At 31.1% G+C, this 21,388-nt stretch overlaps 1 protein-coding gene across 6 annotated transcripts in view; it reads left to right on the plus strand.

Moving 5' to 3' along the window:
* Nucleotides 1-21,388, plus strand: part of LOC113509847 (transcription factor collier) — an 87,066-nt gene that overhangs the window by 35,306 nt on the left and 30,372 nt on the right. For all 6 annotated transcript variants that reach the window (XM_031910909.2, XM_031910914.2, XM_031910910.2 and 3 more), the window contains exon 7: nt 2,656-2,724. In XM_031910909.2, coding sequence (XP_031766769.1) covers nt 2,656-2,724 — 69 coding nt within the window. The remainder of the gene's footprint in view (nt 1-2,655; nt 2,725-21,388) is intronic.

Here is a 21,388-nt window from a genome sequence, read left to right on the forward strand (position 1 = left end):
ATTTATTATTAGGGTGACAAGGATAGACTACCGAATTCTTGCTTGTCATCTTTCCTCAAATACAAGCCCATTGTAATTCTGTCTTTAGCAGTTACATTGTTTTTTTTTTTAAATATAGATTTTGTATTATATCTATATTTTACTAAAATTATTATAAGGTATTTGACTTTAGGCGTTTGTTTAGTATTTGATTTTAAAAAAGTAACTTTAATTAATAGCTAATTAAACTGATATACCTATTATTATTTACTTTATTAGTACTGTAATATAAATATTCTCATAAAAATATTTTTAAATTCTTCTTTATTTGTGGTTTTATCTTTTTAAAAATATTACGTATTCTAAAAATAAATACCTATACAGATATAAAATATAAATACCTATATTTAAACTCGACAGATTTTCATTGAGAGCATGTTAACACAGACCTACATTCGCCGAACACCATTCTCTCGTAACTTGGTAATTACAAAAGTCTGCGAACGCTAAAGAAGTGAATGTCCTTATTAATTTAAACATTTGTTTGGGGTGGTTTTTCCGGTCGTAACAAGAGCGTAGCGTCTCGCCAACGTCTCTATGTGTACGTGTTTACAAACACGCGACCGCATTTGTGTGAGCAATTAAAATTTTATTCCACCTTAGACGCAGTGTTGATGTCTCAATCGGTCCGCTATGTTTGTCCCTCTTGCTCGTCTTCAGGGGAGGAGTCTCGAGGGAGTCTGTCCTTTCAATGTCTTTGCCCTTTGCGCCAAGGAGCCCCGGTAGAGCGCGTGCAGTGTAACGTTGTGTTCGATTAGTATGGACATGACTGAAATTATCAAATGTTGAAATAATAGGAAAAACATGTTATTGTATTAATCATATATGAATACATTTTGTACTTCTGCTTTATAGAAAAATGACAAATAATTTTATAAGTAATTGCGTATTTGTTAGTATATGCTTGCGATGAACTTTTAATAATTAGTTACATATAAAGATAATATCCGAAGGTTTATTGGTAGAGAGTGCTAATAAATAGCATTAAGTTCGCCTTTTTGTACCATACTTTCTTTTGATTAATAAAGTTATTTTAATTAAAAAAAAATGTGTAACATTAAAAAGAAATAAATAATAAATAGGACAAACTAATACTATAACGTATTGTGCGTATATATGTATATATATTGTCTCCTCCGACGCTCTCTTTACCATTATGCAAACTAGACTAAGTTCACAACTGTGCTAATGTTCGCTATCTTTATACACTCCTTTACAAAAATGTGCACTTTTGTAGTAAGAAAAAACGTTACATATTATAAAAATATCTATTGGAATTGAAAAAATAATAAGCATTGTACAATTAGTTCTTTAATTTAAAAATAGTTATTTTTATTTATTGGTAAAAGGCGAGCTTACAAAGTAAATCAAAGTATTATGAAATCGGAGGTCAAAATATATTAACTACAAAATCAACTTCGAATAAGTGAGGAGTTTAAATGGTCATTGTTAAAAAAAGATATCCGATGTTGATATTTGTATAATCGTATAGCCGAAAATCAACTCGACGTCCTTAATAAATTGTTATATTAAATTATCTTCAAATTTTTAAAGTTTTTAAAAAGGAATCATGAATCAAAGGAAGGCGTAGTTATTTTGGAAGATTTTTTATTTTTTGTACCTATAAAGTATTTATTATATCCCTTAAAATACCTACATATTTATTTAACTACGTTTATTCACGTAGTAAATTCCCTTTTTTCGTTTAGGATTCTATTACATTTTACTATTCTTATAAGAATTTAAATTTTAAAAATCTAAAAAGAATATTCCTCTTAGTTCCCTGGTATTTGATGTCATATCGGACCACTATAAATCGTTCCGATGAGTCATACGCATCTTCGGAACCCTTCGATACATCTACTAAGAATACAAGTATATTGATTTTTCTCCCTCAAGATATCACTTTTAAGATATAAGTTACCTTAAAAGTTACCAGTCGTTCCACTCAAAAAAATAACTTGAAATTATTCACGTGGGTTATATTATTAAATTTATAATTTGAATTTGTTTACATTTAGTAAATTATAATAATGTTTTCATTTCATCCTTATAGTACCTATACTTATTATTATTACTTATACATCCTAGTAGTAGTATTATTTCATTTCATTTCAGTAATGTGAAATTACCTACTGGATTTATTTAGGTTATATTTGGTAGATTTTTTTTGTACCAAAGGGAAATCGTTTGCTTGGATTTCTGTCCCATTCGTATTTCCATCGTGAGGCAGTTGTGTTTGTGTGGTTTTGTTTCAGTTTAAAAGGTGGAATATGGTAGTGAATTTACAGGGTACACAAGCATAATACCTTAATCCTCAGGAAAGGGAACGCATAGGGGGGGGGGGGGGTCAAAAGTAAAATACGAAAGGGCGAGGGATGGGCAGCAGCGTCCCTCTTCAAACGTCTCTAAAAGCCTAACTGCGGTTGCTAACCCGCCTGCCAAGCGTGGCAACTACTGGCAAAACTCCCCTCATGGGGAAGGCTTATGTCCACCAGTGGACAGTGAATGGCCGAAATAATAATAATAATACAATGTATCAAAGATTTTACATAGATAAACTCATAATTTGTGTCTGATAGACATATATGTTATAACAATCTTATTATTTTTCAGTCGGTGTTGTGATAAGAAAAGTTGCGGCAACAGAAACGAAACGCCATCAGATCCTGTTATAATTGATAGGTAAGTACATTTTTAAGTTTATTTTAAAACTAGCTTTTAACTGCCATTTCATCCGCGTGTCTGGGATATATTTACTGACCGGAATAAAAAGTAGTTTAAATCCTTATTCATCCCATGTAGTACATACCTGTACCAAATTTCATGGTGATAGGTTAAATCCTTAATGCACTAAGTGATAACAAACAAATAAAATCGCTTTCACAAGTACAATACTAGTAAAGTTTTTTTTCCATCATTGTATTTTCCATCAGGTGGACTATTAGCTTGTTTGTCACGTTATTGTATTGTATTGCATAAAAGAAATTATGAAACATGTATCATCAAATTTATATCAAATTTTTAATGGCAAAGTTTTAATGCCAGCAACCCACATATACAACCCACAATACACTTAACATCGGATAGATCATATTGGTTTTGTCACCTTATTACGCCGTTTTAAATGATGATGATAATCAAATACCTAACTAACCAAAATATATAGGGGGAAAGGGATTGTTAGTAATGTAGACTGAGAATCCCATTGCTAGCAATATACCCAGCCAGGTCGACTTTCTCGCGGTTCCCCCTGGAAACTATTATGGTTAATTCCTGATGAATTCATCATGATGGGTTGTTTTCATTCTCATCTATCACCCTTCATTGGTGCTCCGCCAGCGTATCCCGTTAGCGCAGGCGGGGTTACCATTCCATTTTCACCCATCAAAAAAAAACCAAAATATATACGCCCTTACTGAAATTTGTAAAATACCCTATCCAATAAACGGCGCAGGAAACATTAAAACGTCATCAAAGTTTTCTTTCTGCCATTGAAAAAAATATAAGTCCACTAGTTAAAAATTGGTACTCCTCCATTTGCGATTTATCAGCCACAATGACAGAATTCTCAAAAGTTCCCTCTGCAAATGCATTTTCGCGATATACCTAAGCAAACTTTTATTCGAGCACGCGTTGCCATTTTATTTTTGTTTGCGGTCCTCGCAAATATATTGTCATTCAGATATGAGTTTATTTTGTTTGTCTATATTATTATATCGGTCGTAAGTAAATAAATTTGGTTTACACAATTTTATTTTGTCATAAATAACGTATGTAGGTACTTAAAATAATAATATATTGAAATCGCGTAAAAAAAAAACTTTTTTTATATGATAAAACAAGTAGATATAAGATAATTATTATTGTATATGCACCATTTAGTCCAGTTTATAGTTTTTTTTTTCAAAGTTACGAGACTTTTAATAACATTGTAAAAATTTTATTAATTACGACCCTATGGAACTTCACAGTAAGAAATGAATACCGCAAATAAGCTCTACTATTGATCTCCCGCTGATTCATTCATTTGATATAGAACAATACTTTTGGGAAGAATTCGGGCTAATCAGGCTGACAAATACCAAAATTTCAATAGAATACCGCTCCAACTATTGATATGTGGGAGGAGAGGGTATGTGGTATTGTCGTGCTTTTGTTTTAGATCCTCTTTCGGGGATTCAATACAGATAGGCGTCTCCTATTTGGAATGTCGTTTATTTTACACTTAGGGCTGAAAGATTTGATAAAAAAATATTAATAATGTATATCATATATATATATATATATATATATATATATATATATGTGAATAAAGTATTTATATTGACATTGCTTATAGACCACACCATTTTTTTGCTAAACAGATATGTAATCTATCTTTCTAAGATACTTTTTTATTTAAATAGTAATTGCATTGTGTATTTATTGAAATTAAGTTATATGTGTTTATATTTTAACTTTTAACTTAAGTAGTATATTATATATATTTTATTACGTAAATAAATGTTATATATATGTGTATTAGGATATGGGTTTTTTAAATTTGATAACTCTTCCCTTTTGCTTATGATGATACTTAGAAAAATAAATACAGGACATTATTCGGATACCTATTGTACATTTCTGTAAAGGATAGCATGCGTGACTAGAAGCGCTTTATGTAGGCAATTTATACTCATTCGAAATTTAACTTACTGTAGGTTATAACAATTAGCTTAAAATACAGTCACGTAAGAACTCTTAGTTACTATTTATTACTTTAATTATTACCTATTATAGGTATTTTTTTTTTATATTTTCACTTATAAAGTCCCATTTATGTTTAAGGACTATTGTAGAAAATGGTTCCTTAAACAATGCTTATATTTTATAAACCTCCTAGGTAGTCAATAGATTTTATTATTATCAGCTTTTTGTTTTATTACTTAAGTTAGGGACTTCACACTATATTGTAACAAAGAGTGAAATAAAGATTATTTATATTTATTATTTATTATTACATACTAGCTTTTATTCGCGACTTCGTTCGCGTGTTAGGGATATGTTCACTGACCGTGACACAAAGTTATTCATCTATATCCTTCTCCATTCTATATAGTACATACGAAATTTCAGAGAGTGATTCATTATGCCGTAAAGGAGCTACGGGTAAAATTCAACAAACAAATAAACTCACTTTCGGATTTGTTATATTAGTAAGGATTATTTGTAACTATAATTTTAATCTGACAATTAAGACAACATTTCAATTTAAATTACTTTATATTCAGGCACTAGATTTTGGAAGGATATGGATACGGGAAAACTTGATTCTGAAATGGGACATTATAGCAATAAGTATATCAAGTCAATAAAAAACAAAAATGAAATCATTTGTTATATTTTTTTATTATTATGATAATTTTTTGATTTATGTGCCAACCCTATCATAACCGACTCGCTTTGTAATTCACTCGATTCAAATTTTCTACTTTGAAATAAAAAAAAAATCGACGGCGGCCTTTGTGATCCAACTTTCCTTTGCTTTCGGCGGGGCATGAAGTTGATCGTGGAAATTTTCTAACTGTGAATAAACTTGTGATTTTTCAACGTTTGATGTAAATTAAGCCCCGTTCTGTATGCGGAGTTCATTATTAGACGCTGATGTGTAAAATTGCCTTTACGGCCTTTGGTTGATTAATATTCATATCATTTTTGTTGTTTTGGGATTGTAGATATTCTATATTATGTTTCGTTATATCAGTTAAGGTGGTGAGTCATTAAACAAAATTAGATAAAAATACTAGATGACGCCTGAATTGAGACTTGTAGTTTTTGTTGATTATTTTATAGTTAAAGAAAATTTGAAACAAAATTTCATAATCGATATATTGTTCTGTAGTACTGTATTGTAGGAATAAACTTCGACGAACTTAATAATCATTTATTTTTCTTTAAAATTTAATGTTTCTATAATTTTTCGGACTTAATGCCGGAATATGTTCTTCGTCTATTATGTTTCAGAATCTCTATTAATATTGTTTATATTTATTATAAACAATGGGTTATTCATTATTTGTTAGCCCATAGCAGAATTTATTAAAAAAAATATACCTAAATAATATTAATATTTAAAGTTTGAGCTTGATTATGTATTCAACAATAATCCATCAGTCCTCAGTCCGTATAACCCGGCCTCGCCCACGTATACACTCGCAAACTAATGTGATAATTGAAATTGTGCAATTGCGTGCGAAACGCGCCCAGCGCCGTATTCATTACTAGCCAGTGTTTTTTTGCAATTTCTTTTTTTTATTTTTATTTTTTCATTGTCACCGCTACTGAAATGATACGTGTTTCTGATGGTTTAATTAATTTATGCTCGTGTCGTAAATGCTCATTTAGTAAATGGACAATTGTAGTACATTGCACTCCTATAAGTTTATTTCCACAATTGTATTATATTATGACACAGTTAATTAGATACTTCTACAATTTACCTATCTTTATCATCATCATTATCACTTCAGTCACTAATATTGAATAAAATGCATAGTAACACAATTATATTTTCATTTATCCATATAAGTATTTTTTTTTTATAATATGAAGAGCAAACGAACTTGCGGCTTAACTGATGGTAAGTGATTACCGCCGTCCATAGGCACCCGCAACGTAAGAGATTGCAGGTGTGTTGCTGGGCTTTTAGCAGATAATATGTTCTTTTCGGAAATACTACTATTGAAAGTTGGTTCCTCAAGTATCTTCCGAATTATATATTGTGTAAAGGCTCTTTATAAATTATGGTACTAATCATATCAGTAAATATTTTTCCTTTTGTATTTTGGTATCCACTGCAGAACATAGGCTTTCCTTGTAAAGTTACTGAAAGTTATCGACTACCTTTGACATATTTTAGGTTACCTCTTCGTTTAACGGGATATACTGTGTTTGCTTATATGTACGGTAACATGTGAGTTGTTATTCCTCATTGGTTTTTAATTCTTAAACCTGTGTAGGCTGTAGGCTCTTTATTATATTAGTTTTAGCAAGAAAATTAATATAGTAATGAGGGATACCATAAGGGATAATTAATTATAATCAGATTTATTTGAAGAATTAAATTTGTAAACAATAATGTGTTTGTTTTGCGTGTAAAAAAGTTGAGAATCGGTATGTGCTCACAACAAAATTACAAAACGCGTTCGAGTATCGATAACACGACGAATAATTGACGTAACGGTAAAAGCAGGCAACAATCCAGAACCCTTCGAATCAGCAGCAATTTGTTAAGTGGATTTTTGCCCGAGACACGCTCGCGGCTCGTTGCGCTTCTGTACACAATTTCATTATCTCTGCCCGCCTGCCCGCGGCCGACTCTACTATTAACTTATGCGATGCTGTGTTCATCTATGGAAATTCGAATTTATTTTTTAAAAAAATGCCATTCGAAAAATTTGTTTTTGTATTTAATTTTAATGATATACTGATTTGACTTAAAAATTTCAATTGTCAAGGTTTTTTAAGTCGACTTTTTCTTTGTGTGTAAGTATATATCTATTGCAATATATATCTAGCAATTTTTTTACTTTTATAACATTTTAAGTAAAAAATTCACTCCAATGTTGATCTCGTATTGTAGTGTAGTCCTGGCATAGAATAGGTTACCACTTACTTTTCCGTGGGTGCGTAAGAGACGGCTAAGAAAGGGCTAAGGATGGGCAGCAGCATCCCTCTTAAAACGTCTCTAAAGCCTAACTGAGGTTATCAATCCGCCTGCCAAGCGTGGCAACTACTGGCAAACACTCCAAGGGGAAGACTTAGGATCAGCAGTGAACGGTTAGGGACTGATATAATGACGACCTTTTATCATTTACAAAAGAAAAAAAACAAACAGCCCGATTTGTAATTTCTTTGAGACTATCTTCAAACTAATTAGGTAGGGGGGAAAGGGATTGTTAGTAATAGAGACTAAGAAACCCATTGCTAGCAATATACCCAGCCAGGACGATCTTCTCGCGGTTCTCTCTGGAAACTATCATGGTTAATTCCTTGTGAAGTCGTCATGATGGTAATTGGGTAACTGGCGTGTTTTCATTCTCATCGATCACCCTTCACTGGTGCTACGCCAGCGTATCCCGTTAGCGCAGGCTGGGTTACCGTTCCATTTTCATCCATTAAAAAAATCTAATTAGGTATAATTATTTCTATTTCTTTCTTTCGTTCATCCTGCATAATTTTGTATTATCATAAATAAAAAAATTCCAAAAACTAACTGTTGTTAACCCGAGTCAGTTAATTAGATTGATTTTCAAAATCAATTCAAAGCCACGCAATCGGTCCCCATGCAATCACTTAAGAATTTTATGAAGCGTAATGATTAAGATGTTTTGTCATGCTTGAATTTAAACGATGCACTTGGATCTGGGGGTGCGTTGGTACTCACACTAAAGTTGATTGTTGTGTTAAACATATTGTGACTGGAATAGCTATTAAAGGATTATTATTTTAATAGTTTATTTAGTCCTTGTGTATGTTCCGACAGGGGGAAACTAAGAGACTGGGAACGCTTTTTATGAGAGCTGATGTATTACATTTAAATTAATAACAACCCCTTTCCTCCTGCTTAGTACTATTAGATATACTAGCAATTATTGTTGAGAGTAAATTTTTTATTTAATCCAATATATAGTAATTTTAGCTTTTGTGTAACACAATGAGAATTTATTTTCATCTCCAAGTATTTAACTTTTAATTAAATTAAATTAAAAAGACATTTTTTAAATTATTTTTAAAAGGAAAATCGTATATATATTTATTATTTGCACCTTGTCCACATGACCGCCATTAAACTTACTCGTAGTAAAATTTAGTATTATTATAAATGTAAATGGTCATAATATTTAACCGATTTTAAAAAGTCTTTTATCTATAGAAATCTATACTATTAACAAGTAATATGAGCTATATTTTATTAAAAAGAAGTCGTGTTAAGCTGGGAAGGATCACTAGTATACTTATACAACCAATGTGATATTTTGAAAACCTTAAAGTGACCAAATATTATCTTGTTTAGAATAAATTAATTAATGTTTACGTTCGTTTCACATTTTTACGTCTACTAACGAGTTGTGGCAAAAGGTTCAGATTCATTCGACATATGGCCAACATCTATATTACAATGGGATCTTTACACCCTATTTCGGGCGACAAAATCGATTCCCAATTCGATATGACCCTCTTGTTCGGTATTTGATAGAGACATTCTGGATACGCGGAATGGTAAATATTATATGAATTTAGTTTCATATAGACAATTGGGTATTATTATGTCTACATAGGAGAACAATAATTAATATTAAATCTTAAAAAGATATTCCTGATGTATCTTGTAGATGATTTATTTACTATGTTATATTTTTTTATATAAAAGATAGATAGATATATAATTTATTTGCGTCACTTATAACACAGAAATAACATTAGCTGCTGGTACATATTTAAAGAAAAAAAAACATATAAAAAAAATAACAAGAAGAAAGTACATAAAAGAGAATACACAATTTCTCGTGAGTGCGCCATGGTAACACAAAATGGTCACAAATCAGTTTATTGCTTTGCCCTCAAAAGAGCAAAACGCTGATATTCTGTTGTGGCCAAAAGCCAAAAGTCTATAATAAAATATGTATTATATAAATTATACGGTGGTATAAAAAATACATCCTCCTACCCGCTGACATTATTGCTCCTTTTCACTTTAGGTTTGTTGGAAGAGAACTTTTCATAAGGCCTCATGACTCTGGAATGCGCTATCTACTGACATAAGACATATGTCTAACAAACTTACTTTTAAACAATCTACAAATCTTTTATAAAGAAGTTGTGAAAATAGATCATCATCATCGTCACCTTTGATCTCTATTGTTATTTTATTGGTATAATAATATATTATTGTATATTTATGTGTGTTTATTTTGATGTATGTTTTATAAAATATATTTGTACATGTAAGTAATATTTGTTTTTTATACTCATGTAATTATATTTATATGGCCGTGTAGTCCCGGCATAGAATAAGCTATTTCTTCCTTTTTCGTGAGTGTCGTAGTAAGCGACTAAGGGAATTTAATAGTCAACGGATGGGCAGCAGCGTCCATCTTAAAACCTCATCAAAGCCTAATTGCATCTGCAAACCTGCCTGCCAAGCCTAGCGACTACTCGCAAACTTCCCCAAAGGAAAAGATTATTTTCAGCAGTGGACAGTAAATAGCGGTATTAGCATCATCATATTTATATGATCATAATGTGCACTAGTTTTCCATTATAATGATTACATATATAATCTACATGAAACATAGATAGAGTGCAGTCGCTTTTTATATATATATATATATATATATATATATATATATATATATATATATATATATATATATATATATATATAACCTTACAAATCGTAACCTTACCAAAATACTCAAAATAAATGCCCGTCTATTAATATGCCTTAATTTATATAAAATAGTAACATGTACTTCGAGATCGCTATTCGTACAGTAATTATAATTTCCGTCAAAAAGAGACCTCCTAAGCCCTTGTTCGCAGTGCAGTTTTCCGGTAATTTTCGGTTTTCTGAGCGGCGTTAGGAGCGAATCACTGCTATTATATTATCTCATTAGACACGCCGCCTCGCGGCTCTCTTTTCTCGCTAAATAAATTCCTTTCCGACTTGCTGATATCCATTATGCCCTTTTTCCTTTTGAGTTTTACATTTGTTTTTACGGTTTATGAGGATCAGAATTTCAATAAATTTAATATTTAATTGTCGTCATGTTCTTAAACATTTATAGTTAAATGTGTTAAAAAAAAGCAGGTTCCATTACACATTATATATATATATGAAATTAAAATTTACTGATAAAAAATATTATTTTAAATTAAAAAGGACATAATAATAGATTCATTCATAAATATTCATACATAAACGTTTAATACTACTTTTATATAGAATACTATATTATTTACTACTACACTATGATATTATATTACCGGTACTTTCTCATTTATAAAACAGATAGGATTAGTGTAAGTGCATATTATACTATAATCGTAATTTATTGTGTTTAAAGCAAGTGTTGAATGTCGTAAATTTATATTACAAATAGTTTGCAAGTGCAAGTTTGTTGGTGCGCGACCCCACAATGGCTCGGTTTGCTGTAACCGTGGAACTTTCTATAACTTTATAAGTCTCTTTATTAATTGCTTTACACTTTGGAACTTATTTGAGAATTTTTCTCAATATGTTACATTAACATGTTTTAAATCCTACTATTTTACATATATATTATAATTGCTATCTGTTTATTGATTTGCAATTAAATTACAAGTGTACTGTATAAAAAAACTAAATTTAAATAAACACAATACAAATCACGCAAATCTGTACAGAAAGCGGGGCGCAACAAAAGAATTCGGCACACTTACAGTGTAATGTAAACCAAAAAAGAAAACTGGTCGCAAAAGCGTACCCAAGGGAATCCTCGCGCGCTCCGCCGGCCCGATACAGACACGACGACTGGTGATTAGGCTTCTTATCCAAGAGATAGCGACAGAAACTGTGTAAGACTTAACAACTAGAACCATTTTCTTATTCCCTCCCACCAAGCATTTTCTTAACCGTCGACTTATCTAATGCTGCTACGCCTTAAAATTCCTATGAATATTAGCGGACGAGTTTAGGCGCTTGTGAATATTATCTGCCGTAGTAATTTTACTTTTTAAATTGCGAATGAGTCTCGGTACCCGATGCTGATAATAAATCAATGAACGTAATGAGATGTCTCATTTCTGATTTATATCGCGCTGTGAGTGTGCCCCCTGATTTTTCTGCTCGATAAGTCCTAGTGACGATCGTAAATTGAAATATGATAAAGTCGCAGTAATAAGCTCCGGTAATCGTATCGACCCCTCGGTCGTAGGCGCTCCGATGACAAACCGAAAATTTCATGCTAATTTAATAATTTAACAAGGACATTTTTGGAAAATAACCAATCTGTAAAAATATGTATTATATTAGATATTCCTTTAATAAAAATGTTGAATAGTATTTTGTTATAATAGGGCACTTTGTTATAAAAAATAAGAAATAATAGTAAGAAGAAATTACTAAAATAGCCCTAGAATCACGTAAATTTAAAGCATTGGCGAGAGATCATTAATAATTATCGTCCATATTACCGTTCCAGACGCAATTCCGACTCCTTTTATCTGCCATGTCCGACTCTTCTATCTCAATTTCGACCTCATTCTCAATTCCAATACGTGATTCGTTGGTTCGCAAATTATTCGGTGAAAATTCACCATCTCGTTAGAATGTGCGATCCGGTCGGGCACTCGGGCGAAGAGAGCTAACCGCTTGATAAATTGTCTGGAATAATAATGATGAATTGCAACTACGCCGATGCCGATGTTGGATCTAATCTATAGAACGATTTTCGTTACTTTTTATTTAAATATTTGTAGAAATTTAAAACGACGAACATAAACTTTTACTTTTGTTTTAAATTTGTTAAAAACGTCTTAACATAGTTTATATAAGTGTCAATAACTATACACGTCTATGACGTACATGATAAGTAGTAAATATTGTGTGATATTCATAACGCTGTATAAATGTTGGATAGTTAGCTTTTTTATTATTCTGAACCGTACAAAAATCAATTTATGTAGGGATTTAAAATAAATTTTCATTGTCAGTGATAAACTCAATGTTTTTGAAAAAAAAATTTAAGGACTTCATTTTTTATTGTACTATATTACAAGGTATTCAACTGAACAACTCTGCTTGAAAAAAAAGAATGAGTGCTAAGTCGAGCACGTGCATGAATGCGGGGTTTATGAAATTTTACGGAATGTTTATAAAAAAATTTATATTTCGACCTGTGTTCTTTTTTATATACATTCCGTTAAACATTATATATATAGTATTACTTGCCAATTTAATATTTGAAAAATAACGATCATAATGTTCTTGATTATCTTTTCATTATATAACTTGAAATTAAATTTCAATTTTGCGTTTGATATTACGTAGAGCTCGACGAAATTACTTCAAATTAGCGACAAATCTATTAAGAACAGGACGTCTCAGGCCCATTTAATTAGTGACGGGGTTTTATCATCCGCCCTCTTTTCATCCATTCGCCGGGAATTTCAACTGTAATGCTACCATATTGGCGAGGCTTAAATAATATTGGGAGTGTCTAATAATAGAATCCCTTTTGTATTTTCTTTTGTATAATATTTAAGAAAAATAAAATGATATTTTACATTTAGATAAAACTAAAGAAACGTTGAATATTACTAATTGTAAACATTTTTGTTTTTAATTTTAAGGACTTTTACCTTCTTCAGGTATATCAGCCCTATCGTATCCTGAACTAATTTCTCTAATAAAGTTTTATTTATTTTGTCTAGACACGGAAAGAGAGGAATTAATGGGTGTCAATAATTTACAGAGATGTTAAAAAATTTCTGCTTTAGCTGTTCAGCTAATATAGATTGAATAAGACCAATAAAACATTTTTTAAAGTTGAATATTTTCTCTTTAACTTTATAATAGATATAACAGTCTATGAATAACATTAATTAGTATTAGTAGTTTTAAAATCCACTGCTGTGGTTATTTTGAATGTTTATCGCTGTATATATTTGAAAACATTCATTAGCGGTGGTCATAAAACTAGCGATGTAAATGTATCAACTAAACATTCACGCGTGACATCTCTTTGAAGAAAAGTGTTAGTGTTTTACTACTCGTACAAACAGCGATGGTAGTTGGTAGTAAAACAAACTAACGTTAATTGTTACTTTTATGATGGCATCGCGTGAGCAGGGGTCAGATAGCAAACAAATTGTAACCGTGTCTTTACCACCGAAATACATTGGCTGTGTTCGGATATGGCATTATTTATTCATATAGTTTATAAGTAGACACACGTCAACGCTAGACATCTGCATGCAAATATTTCAGGTACTTAGAATATTGAAATATTTATACATTAACCAAGCTTGTTAATTGTAACCTCAATTATCAAACTGTTAATGCTGGATATTGTTATAAAGTTGGAGTGTTCTAACTTATAAAGATCAATTGTCTATGTTGATATTCGCCATCATCATCTTCTCAGTCGTTATCCGTCCACTGCTGAAGGTAGGCCTCTCCCACAGACTGGTATAAAGAACAGTCCAGAGTCACCTGCATACAATGACTTCCTGCAATGTATTTGAGGTCATCACTTCATCTCATGGAGGGTCGTCCTACACTGCGTTTACCTGTACAGGGTGGCCACTCAGGAACCTTTCTTCTTCATTTCTTTCCTAATGTTGAGATCGTTATATAGTAATTAAAACTTTTTTACAACCTTTGTTGTTATAACATAAAATTATTACTACACGCATGTAAATTATAATGTTACAAAAATAGGTTAACTGGTTGACTGGTAGAGAATGCTAATCAGCTATAAGTCTGTCTTATGCATTATGTAACATGTTTTCTTTGAAAAATTGTAGTTAGTAAATAAATTATTATTTCTAATTTGACTAAAATATGGTTGTTCTTTGGTTGATAATTTTTGATTAATTTATTAATATTTTTTATAATATCTAAATTACGGACTAAGAAATTGATTTTATTGTAATTATTCTATCCTATAAAAATTTGAATGGACTCTTATATTATTGTGAACGTAATTAAGATATGCAATGGAAACAGGTTGAATATCTGAAATACTATTCGTAAAGCCTTGGCTTTTTAAAAAAGCAAAGCATCGTTTAAAATTAATTTCTACGAGTGGCTCATTCAATTAGTTATCAAGATTTGAAGTAATAATACCTTTATATGATTGATATACCTAATCTTCTCCAATTTTACGTTTAACTAATTGTAGTTCATGAATTTGTCCTCTATTTTAATATCCATTTACTTGATGACCATGATTGGGGTGTGTGATTTTGGTATTGATTCTAAGTATATGAATTAAAAATACTTTAATAGTGTAATGTATAATAATATATATATATATATATATATATATATATATATATATATATATATATATATATATATATATATATACATACTTATAAACTAGTCCCATAGGAATTTTACCAAAATCACTTTGGTAGTTTGATTTTTATATTACAATAACTGGTTTTGTCAGAATTGAAGCCGGTTTTTTTATGGACAACAATCTTTAATTATTATTTTTCGAAACAACGTAAATACAATACTAATTTGTCAGTAGGGTGTGTCATATTAGTATAAATGGTATATGTTTAAAAACGAATAAATTTTTATCGTGTCCCCTACCTGACTATTTATAATTACTTTCTCTATCCAAAGGTTGCCTGGAAGAGATCGCTTTTAGCGATAAGGCCGCTCATTGTTTTCTCTTTGTTACCTTTCCTTGTATTTTTTTTTACTTTTGCTAAGTTTACTACTGTAATCTTTTGGATGGTACATTATTTATATATGGGAGGCTAGATTTTTTATATAATTTTGTTCATATTTCTTCGGAAAAAATAAAAATTCAGTAATAAAACAATCGCTTTATAAGGAGGTGAAGTGAGTGAAGATTAATGATATCTATTCTATCTAGTATACTATTGGGATACTCTTACCCTTATATTGTAAATGTATAAGTAATTTTGTTTGTTTGTTATCTTTTGACACCTTGAATTTTGATATGTATGTATGCAATGAGATAAAGACTGTCTTAGACTACTTTTTTCTTGGTCAGTCAATATATTACAAGCATAAAGTTACGGATTAAAAAATAGTTGATTGTATATCTTATTATAGATACATATAAAAGTGACTTTGTTCGTTTGTTACCTTTTGGCACCTTTATTACTTAACCAAGCACTATGAAATTTGGCACAATCACCGCCTGATCACGCGGTCGAAGTCGCGGTTAAAAGCTAGTATAACATACGAAACAATTATATTATTTCACGATTTCATTTCCTGTATTCATATATAGGTATATATATATATCTTAGTACAATTTTGATCTAAAATAGAATTTCACTAAAAAGGATAACACGTCTTATAAATTCAATACCTATCTCCGTTTATGGAGAAGCATATGCATAGGTGCAGTTAGTACCCCCCTCGGGGGCGCAAGCAAGACGTCAGCGCGTTTAAGCGCCAATTAATTATTAAGCAACACTGAGCTCCTTCCTTTGGCTCTTTGACGTCGGCTGCACAACAATGTGGCTAGCTCTCGTGATTGCCTGCCTTGTAAATTGCATTACATTGGTTTGCTTGTCTGTTGTTTGCTCAATTATGACAGCGCCTTGATCTGAAGCTCTTATGCGGAGACTGATGTTCATTGTTATAATGCCTGTTTAAATTTTTATAACAATTATTAAAGATAAAATGAAATTAAACATCTTACACATCTTAACAGATATTATACTACAATAATAAAATAATTGGTGTTTTTAGTTGTACATTTGTGATAAAACACTTAGATATTTATTAATTGAATGAATAATTGTTGAAATTTGAAACCTAGTTATAAGTGAGAACATTAAACTTGTATTTGTCTAATTTTGTTATACTCGATATTACAAATTATATAAGTTGGGATTTTATTATTTAAACAATTCTTATATGAAACATGTTGTAATTGACATTTTTGTAATTAGATTTTTTTATACTCATAGAAAATTTAAAATATTTCTTTATAATAGTTTTAAGTTTTTACTTATAATAGTTTTGTTGGTGAAATATTTTTATTATCAAAACAGATGTTAGGTAACATCTAATTAATAAGATACACCAGTCGGCTCATAAGAAGATAACTTTTAAAAGTCTATTTCGGCAAACAAGCCGAAGGGGTCGCCTTTTATCGGAACGATCTCCAATTGTCAGTTGTAAATTCAATTTTCACTTTATATTGCTAGTTTCAGATGTCGTAGGGTGCAGCTATAATGTTCGTCTTCTGGACTAGTTGGCATAGAGCTTCATAAAAATCAGAGAGGAAAGGAATATTTTCTTTTTCCTAATAATACTAACTTTTTAGTATGAACTTGAATAATATAAATATTTATTCGTGTGAAGGTGGCATCTTCCGTTGTCAAAAGTTTCTAAGCCACCTTCGCAATACACGAAGGTCTCTGGATAGATGGTGATTCTTTTTTAATACTTCGAACGAAATAGTAATCCTGCCTGCACTGTAGTTAACAGGTCAGTTAATCTATAGTAACAAGTTCCACAAGAATTTACCACGATGGTTTCCAGGGGAAACCACGTGGAGGTCGACTTGATAGATGATATTGCTAGCAATAGAAATATTAGATAAAATTTCTAACAATCCCTTTCTTCCTATTACACGGTGGTTTTACGTATTCGCAGAAGTATGAAGCAAATTATAATTATCTTTAAACGGTTTAAATATGTATATGAAAAGTTCAGGGCTGGCATTCAATCTTAGAATCTCTGAATCAATCGGTGTCCAGCTGCTTTCTCAACACTTAATATTGAAAGATGATTAAAAACAGAATATCAAATAGTTCAACATCAAAAAAGAAACGCTAAAAACGTACTAGTCAAAAATCCAAGTGAAATCACTTAGCGACTCCATTTTTGTACCAAAATGTGCTTATAAAAAGTAGATTCGTTCTACGAGAGTGGGGTAGCTTAAATTGCATTGAGCTACCCATTAACGCCTTGTCAGATCGGATTTCGATTTATACATTCGATAAATGGGATATATTGCATGTGGGAGATGCAAGACTCTCTTAAAATAGGTAAATCTATATTTTCAACATTGTAATGTGTAAAAGAGAATTCCATTATAATTTGTGAAAAGGTAAAAGTTAATTTGTACGAATGTAAGACTTTTGTTGAACAAAGTGTATGAAATAATAGATATACCAACGACTTCGTATGTAATGAAATATATAGAATGATCAAGAAAAATTATTATGTATGTACATATATTCTTTTATTTGGAAATTACACAGTACATAGGACATAAGAACATACTTATATGTTTTTATGTCCTCCATGCTCTATACATGATTACTAGGTATATATAAAATTTCATTAGTTGAGCCATTAAATCGCCATATAGGAGCAAATATACTCATTTTCTTATTTCAATGTCAGTAATAATTAGGTACTTATAAGAAAATAAGGACACGCAGGCTTCTTCAGGAAAGATTGTGTTAAAAAAAAGACTTTAATTGTGGCGTAATCAGTTATTTTGAATTCAAAACTAATCCATTGAACAAATCTCGATAAAAATTTCTATGAGACTAATCTATAAATATATCCATATTCAATAAAAAAAGAATTTTCCAAATCGGTTTAGGGCTGACGGAGTTTTGAAGTAAGAAATATAAAAAAATACTACCGAATTGAGAACCTCCTTCTTTTTGAAGTAGATTTATAATATAACTAAACGTAAAATGAATATTATTTACAAGTACTTTCTAATCGAAATAGTTTCATCAGCTCCAAATTATACAACTCATTGAATGGCTCTCAACATTTGTTTTCGTTTGCCTTACAATTTTTCCTGTTGTCACGGGGAGTTAATGAAAGAATTAGCTTTCATTACAACTGATACGATTCCTTAAAGGGATTCTCGAATGAAGACGAAGTGCCTCCGTAACCTTTTCGATAGCTAAGGATCAATGGGGACGAGTGGTAATTCGCTTACCTTTTATTAGTTTTTTCGACCTACAAAATATTATTAGAATTAATAAATTGCTTATAACTGTTATTAGATATTAATCATATACATATTAGTAAGGATGAAGATATTTTTAATTAATAATTTTGACTTTGTATATCGTCTTCACCCTTATTTATGTACTAAGGTACCTTAGTATTAGTAATGATGACGGGATTTAATTGAATAATTATCTAAGCCTTCTTATCCTTGAAAACCCATCTAGAAACCTCTCTGCTTTGAATTAGTGTGGAATTCATTTTCTTTTTTTAATTCGTCTTCCAAATTCAAATAAGATTTCTGTTTTTATTACGCCGCATAAAAGGGTAGAGGACTCGTCGCTCCGCCGCGTCGTTCGCTTCCAAACGCTAATTCCTAGCCGTTCCCCGAGATACTGATTGAACGATATATTTAACAATGCTACCGACACGCTCCTCTGCGAAAAAATACATCTTACGTACCTTTTTTTCTGGGATTCCTTTATTTTCTTATTTTCCATTTGCTTGTGTGGCTAAACGTTGCAAGACCGGGGATGTTGTGCAAGCGTTAATGACACTAATAGCAATTAGTGGAAGGTTGCGTTTGGCGTGCTTATTTTTGGTGTTTAGTTATTCGCCTTTCCGGAATTACAAGCATATTACGGGGCACCCAGCTCATGGAGGGTCTTAACGGGAGGTCGTTTGCTTCACTGCCAGCCTCCTAAGATTAATGACATTACACCAAGACATTTTGCAAGAGACAAACGTGACAAAAAACTGAGTAGTAATTAAGTACATCCAATCGAGTATAGATTGAATATCTTTGTATTTATCAAGCTTGAATTGTTTATTTGATGTACAGATATACTAACCTACATTTACGTATGGAGATAATGTATAATGTACAATGTAATCAGGTATACGTATGATTGAAATTGTTGATGAATATTCAATTTTTAAAAAAATAATTATATCTGAATTGATAGCAAAATTTATAAGTACCTTAGATACCTTTTGGAGAGCTTAATTAAAACATAAATCAGAATTAAGATAATTGCATGGATGCCGTTTAGATAATATGGTTTAATTGAACACATTAAGTGATCTAAGTATGTTGTGTTTTCTAGAAGTCACTGTACTGATTTTAATAATATTATTAGTACATAATTACAGTAATAACTCAGTTATTCATATATCACGTAAGAGACTAAAATAGAATAGAACAGTAAGCGGAAAAATGTAATTTATCGCTTTCGATTCCATTTTTAATAGTTCCTTCGCGTAAATTATGAGCAATCGAGTTAAAACTATTAAATCGATATGGCATCCTATTAATGTGTATCGGACATGCTTTTATAAATATTTTATATTTTAAGATAGATACGAAAATACAATCATATCTTCGCTTATATACCAAATTAAAATTGCTTCCAATTTGTAAGCGTCGAGATTTTTCTGATTCATGCTATTTTTCTTATATTGTCTTCTGTACAACCTTTCTTCTTCGTTTTATCTTCGTAAATATTTTGACTTTCTAGTTTCCCGTGGTATATACCACGCCCACACCTGTCGAACGACTAAGTCTCTCCTTCCTAAAATTTTTCCTCACTCGTTTTCACACTACAGCAGGTCTTTAATAGTCCGCTCTGCTAGAGTGTGGAACTCCTTTCCCATGCCTAACCGTAAATATTTTTAAGAGAGTTTATACATAAGTATATGTATGTGTGTACCTATACTATGTATAAAGCAAAATATTATCTAGCTCATTATTTTATTTATAAATTGTCACATATTATATACGGTACGACTTGCTGACATTAATACTTCTTTCCAATTTGGATTTGCTAAAAGAAAATTTGCAAAGTTAAGCTAGCGTTTCTACATTCGTTCTCCAATATTATATATGTGTATATATTATTAGCATCTGCAATGAAGTATATAAATAAAATAGTTAATTTTTCTTCTAGAAAAATGTACGTATCGTCTTGTTTGTAGATAACCTAGACATACAGAGGCGTACAACGTCATCACTGGACATCATAAAATATTTAACACTCATATCTCTTACAGCGGTCCGAATATTATCGACTCGCCTATAAAACGGAAAACTCGCCGTAAGAAGGACCGTAATATACTCATTGCTCGTGTAAGAGAAGGACGCAGATATCGTGGATGCTGTTATTGTACGATCTTTGGAAATTCGCTGGAAACGTTTGCTTTCTTTTCCATCGTTTTTATCGCGGTCGTTATATTTTGATAGAGCCGTTTGGTTGGATCGGCCGATATAACGTTTATGTTTTGGTTTTCGGATGCGTATACAAAGCGGTGGTTTGTTTCAACATTTTGTTACTGTTTATTGTTTGTTCGCGTGTGTACCTGTACAGTTGAATATGCGCGATCTCTTTTATCGGTTTTATGTCAACTTGTATACAATATGAACCATTCATAATATACATTATTTTATTTTTGACAATCTGTAACTAAACTGAAATAAAACTTCAGTCACTTGCTCGAAAATTGCGTTTATTATTTATGTACGTATATTATACGTCTGTTACACGTAACTCGAATCATTTCGATACTTAAGTAATTAGCATGTTAGTAATTTTTAAATCCCAACAAATAATGGAAATAACCAGACAA

The sequence above is a fragment of the Galleria mellonella genome, unplaced genomic scaffold (genome assembly GCF_026898425.1).
Source record: "Galleria mellonella isolate WM207_F2 unplaced genomic scaffold, CSIRO_AGI_GalMel_v1 utg57, whole genome shotgun sequence".
NCBI lineage: Eukaryota > Metazoa > Arthropoda > Insecta > Lepidoptera > Pyralidae > Galleria > Galleria mellonella.